The sequence below is a fragment of the Emys orbicularis genome, chromosome 20, assembly GCF_028017835.1.
Source record: "Emys orbicularis isolate rEmyOrb1 chromosome 20, rEmyOrb1.hap1, whole genome shotgun sequence".
Lineage (NCBI taxonomy): Eukaryota > Metazoa > Chordata > Testudines > Emydidae > Emys > Emys orbicularis.
This window is the reverse complement of record NC_088702.1, coordinates 21,534,322-21,538,017: the sequence shown is the minus strand read 5'-3', so window position 1 is coordinate 21,538,017 and position 3,696 is coordinate 21,534,322. Positions and strand designations below refer to the sequence as shown.

Sequence of the window (3,696 nt, the reverse complement as noted above, 5' to 3'; positions counted from 1 at the left end):
TACAGCAGTGGGGCTGGGAGCCAGGACCCCTGGGTTCTATCCCCAGCTCTGAGAAGGGAATGGGGTCTGGTGGGTCACAGCAAGGGGACTCCTGGGTTCCCTGCCCAGTGCTGACATGGGGAGTACCACGCTATGTGTGGGTCATGTATTTATTCAAACTGTCCTTTTCGGGTGCCAGTTGCCATCATCCTGACGGCTCCTTCCCAGCCCCGTTTAATCACTTTTATGGTCCTGCCCCTCAGCTCCTGCCAGTTTGGCCAGCCCTGGGCTGAGACCCCCCGTCTCACTGAGCCCTGGGGGTCCAGTCCACACCCACCCGACCGCATCTCACCCCATGCCCGTCTCTTGCAGAGATGGACCCCAGAAATGTGCCTAAATACCTCCTCTCCGCTGGGCGCCGCATTCTCACCATCACCTTTGCCCTGCTCATCTTGGGGGTCCTGACATGGGCCTACGTTGCTGGGATCCAGCTGGTGACTGACCAGTATCAGATCATGGCCTTCGGCCTCTACGGAGCCTTCCTCGCCGCCCACCTGGTCATCCAGAGCTTCTTCGCCTTCCTGGAGCACCGGCGGATGAGGAGGGAGTCGTTGGCCTGTAGCTACACCAAGACAGTGGCATTGACCATCTCGGCCTACCAAGAAGACCCGTCCTACCTCCGTCAGTGCCTGGAGTCGGTGCGGGCCACCCTGTACCCCCGCGAGAAACTGCGGATCCTCATGGTGATCGACGGCAACCGCCCCGATGACCGCTACATGATGGACATGTTCCAGGAGGTCTTCGCTGGCGAGGACATGGGCACCTACGTCTGGGAGAACAACTACCACCAGCAGCCCCCGCTGGAGGGCGAGGAGGGGAGCAGCGGCTCCCAGGGGGCGGGAGGAGAGGAGCCTGGGTCCTACACCGAAGTGGAGATGGTGGACCAGGGGCAGCTGGTGGTGGAGGAGTTGATCCGCTCCAGGCGATGTGTCTGCGTCATGCAGCGATGGGGCGGGAAGCGGGAGGTGATGTACACGGCCTTCAGGGCGCTGGGCAACTCGGTGGACTATGTCCAGGTACGAGCAGTGCTTAATTTGTAATGAAAGAGGTGCTGGAGCTCAAGTAATTAGGTGCCAGGGCTCAAACAATTTTTTTACATTCATAATTGATGCAGCAAGGATAGAGGTGCCAGGGCTCAGCCCTGGCACACATTAAGCACTCGGTACGAGCATCTAGCTAGCTCGCTACACCCAACCCACTCTTCACAGCACAGCACTCCTTAGCGCCGCGCTGGGGGATTGGTGCCAGCCCTGATTGCCAGGGGAGAGCCCCCACACCCACTCTCCACAACACAGCGCCTCCTATCGCCGTGCTGGGGGATCGGGGCCAGTCCAGACTGCAAGGGGAGAGCACTCCACCCTGCTCCCTACAGCACAGCGCTCACTGGTGCCACGCTGGGCATAGGGGTCAGCACAGCTCCCCCTGGGGGACTCAGCAGGTAACACCCCTTTTTGGCTGCCCCCAGGTGTGCGACTCAGACACCAAGCTGGACCCCAGGGCCACGGTGGAGCTGGTGAAGGTGTTGGAGGCCAACGAGCACTACGGAGCCGTGGGGGGTGACGTGCGGATCCTGAACATCTCCGACTCCTTCATCAGCTTCATGAGCAGCCTGCGCTACTGGATGGCCTTCAACGTGGAGCGCGCCTGCCAGTCCTACTTCGACTGCGTCTCCTGCATCAGCGGGCCCCTGGGTGAGCCTGCCAGGATGCCTGGGTTCTCCCACACTCTGGGAAGGGAGTGGGGTCCAGTGATTAGAGCAGGGGGGCTGGGTGTCAGGACTCCTGGGTTCTCTCCCCAGCTCTGGGAGGGGAGTGGGATCTAGTGGTTAGAGAAGGGGGGCTGGGAGCCAGGACATCTCGGTTCTCCACTGCTCTGGGAAGGGAGTGGGGTCTGTTGGTTAGAACGAGGGGCAGGGGCTGGGAGCCAGGACTCCTGGATTCTCTCCCCAGCTCTGGGAGGGGAGTGGGGTCTAGAGGTTAGAGTAGGGGGGCTGGGTGTCAGGACTTCTGGGGTCTCCCCCTCTCCGGGAGGGGAGTGGGGTCTGTTGGCTGGAGCAGGGGGTTCTATCCCGGCTCTAGGAGGGATGGGGAAGGGAGTGCTGGGAATTCTGGCTTTGCTGACCCTGCGCTGCCTGCTGCCCCCTGCAGGCCTGTACCGGAACGACCTCCTGCAGCAGTTCCTGGAGTCCTGGTACAACCAGAAATTCCTGGGCACCCACTGCACCTTCGGTGACGACCGGCACCTCACCAACCGCATGCTGAGCATGGGCTACGCCACCAAGTGAGTGCACGGCCCACCTGCGCCCCAGAACCCACCTCGGGAGGCTCAGAGCCAGGAGTCCTGGGTTCTTTCCCTGGCTCTGGGAGGGGAGTGGGGGCCAGCAGTTAGAGCAGTGGGGGCTCAGAGCCAGGACTCCTGGGTTCTCTCCCTGGCTCTGGGAGGGGAGTGGGGGCCAGCAGTTAGAGCAGGGGGTGGGGGCTGGGAGCCAGGATACCTGGGTTCTATCCCCGGTTCTGGGAGGGGAGTGGGGCCTAGTGGTTAACAAAGGGGGGGCTGGGAGCCAGGACTCCTGAATTCTCTCCCCTGCTGTGGGAGGGAAGGGAGGTCTAGGGGTTAGAGCAGGAGGGCCGGGAGTCAGGACTCCTGGGTTCCAACCCCAGCTCTGCATTAGCTAAGCCCCCCTCTTGTCCCGACCAGGTACACAGCCCGCTCCCGCTGCTACTCAGAGACCCCCGCCCAGTTCCTGCGCTGGCTGGCCCAGCAGACCCGCTGGACCAAGTCCTACTTCCGCGAGTGGCTCTACAACGCCCTCTGGTGGCACCGGCACCACCTGTGGATGACCTACGAGGCCGTGGTGGCCGGCGTCTTCCCCTTCTTCGTGACGGCCACCGTCCTGCGCCTCTTCTACGGCGGCAGCCTGTGGGACGTGCTGTGGGTCCTGCTCTGCGTCCAGCTGGTGGCCTGCGTCAAGGCGCTCTACGCCTGCTGGCTGCGGGGCAGCCCCCGCATGATCTTCATGAGTCTCTACGCCCTGCTCTACATGGGCGGCCTCCTGCCGGCCAAGTACTTCGCCATCGCCACCATGAACAAGAGCAGCTGGGGCACCTCCGGGAGGAAGAAAATGGTGGGCAACTTGATGCCCCTGCTCCCCGTCTCCATCTGGGGGCTGCTGCTGCTGGGGGGGCTGGGCTACACCCTCTACCAAGAGGCCCTGGCCAACTGGACCAGCCAGGTCAAGCAGATCGAGCTGGGCTACCTAGTCATCGGGGCGGGTGTCTACCTGGGCTACTGGGCTGGCATGGTGCTGCTGTACTGGGTGTGGATCCGGCGGTGCTGCCGGAAGCAGGCCGATCACTACAGAGTCGAGGTGTGAGGCTCAAATGCCGGGGTTCCTTGTTATTCTCTTTCTACCCCCCAGCCTCCTAGGTTGTGGGGAAGGCTGGGTAAACTGGAAGGCCGGATTAGATGGGGAAGTGATGGTTAGTGGTGAGAGAAGGGAGTGAGGGAGCCAGGACTCCGGGGTTCTGTCCCTGGCTCTGGGAGGGGAGTGGGAGATAGCATAGAGCGGGGGGCTGGAGCCAGGACTCCTGGGTTCCAACCCCTGCTCTACATTAGCTAAGCCCCCTTCCTGCCCCCCCCCAGGTACACAGCCTGCTC

General features: G+C 62.6%; 1 protein-coding gene across 1 annotated transcript; it reads left to right on the top strand.

Annotated features, from left to right (window-relative positions):
• The first annotated feature begins 353 nt into the window (after nt 1–353).
• LOC135892420 (hyaluronan synthase 1-like) lies at nt 354–3,412 on the top strand. Its single transcript, XM_065420198.1, has 4 exons — nt 354–1,055; nt 1,505–1,730; nt 2,187–2,319; nt 2,737–3,412. The coding sequence occupies exons 1-4, from the start codon at nt 354–356 to the stop codon at nt 3,410–3,412; spliced, it is 1,737 nt and encodes a 578-aa protein (XP_065276270.1).
• Nucleotides 3,413–3,696: the final 284 nt, after the last annotated feature.

Excerpts from the sequence above, each read along its gene's own strand:
- LOC135892420 (XM_065420198.1), top strand. The coding sequence starts at position 354 with ATGGACCCCAGAAATGTGCCTAAATACCTCCTCTCCGCTGGGCGCCGC. Across the intron at positions 1,056-1,504 it reads ACTCGGTGGACTATGTCCAG|GTGTGCGACTCAGACACCAA; the intron begins GTACGAGCAGTG and ends GGCTGCCCCCAG. Across the intron at positions 2,320-2,736 it reads AGCATGGGCTACGCCACCAA|GTACACAGCCCGCTCCCGCT; the intron begins GTGAGTGCACGG and ends TGTCCCGACCAG.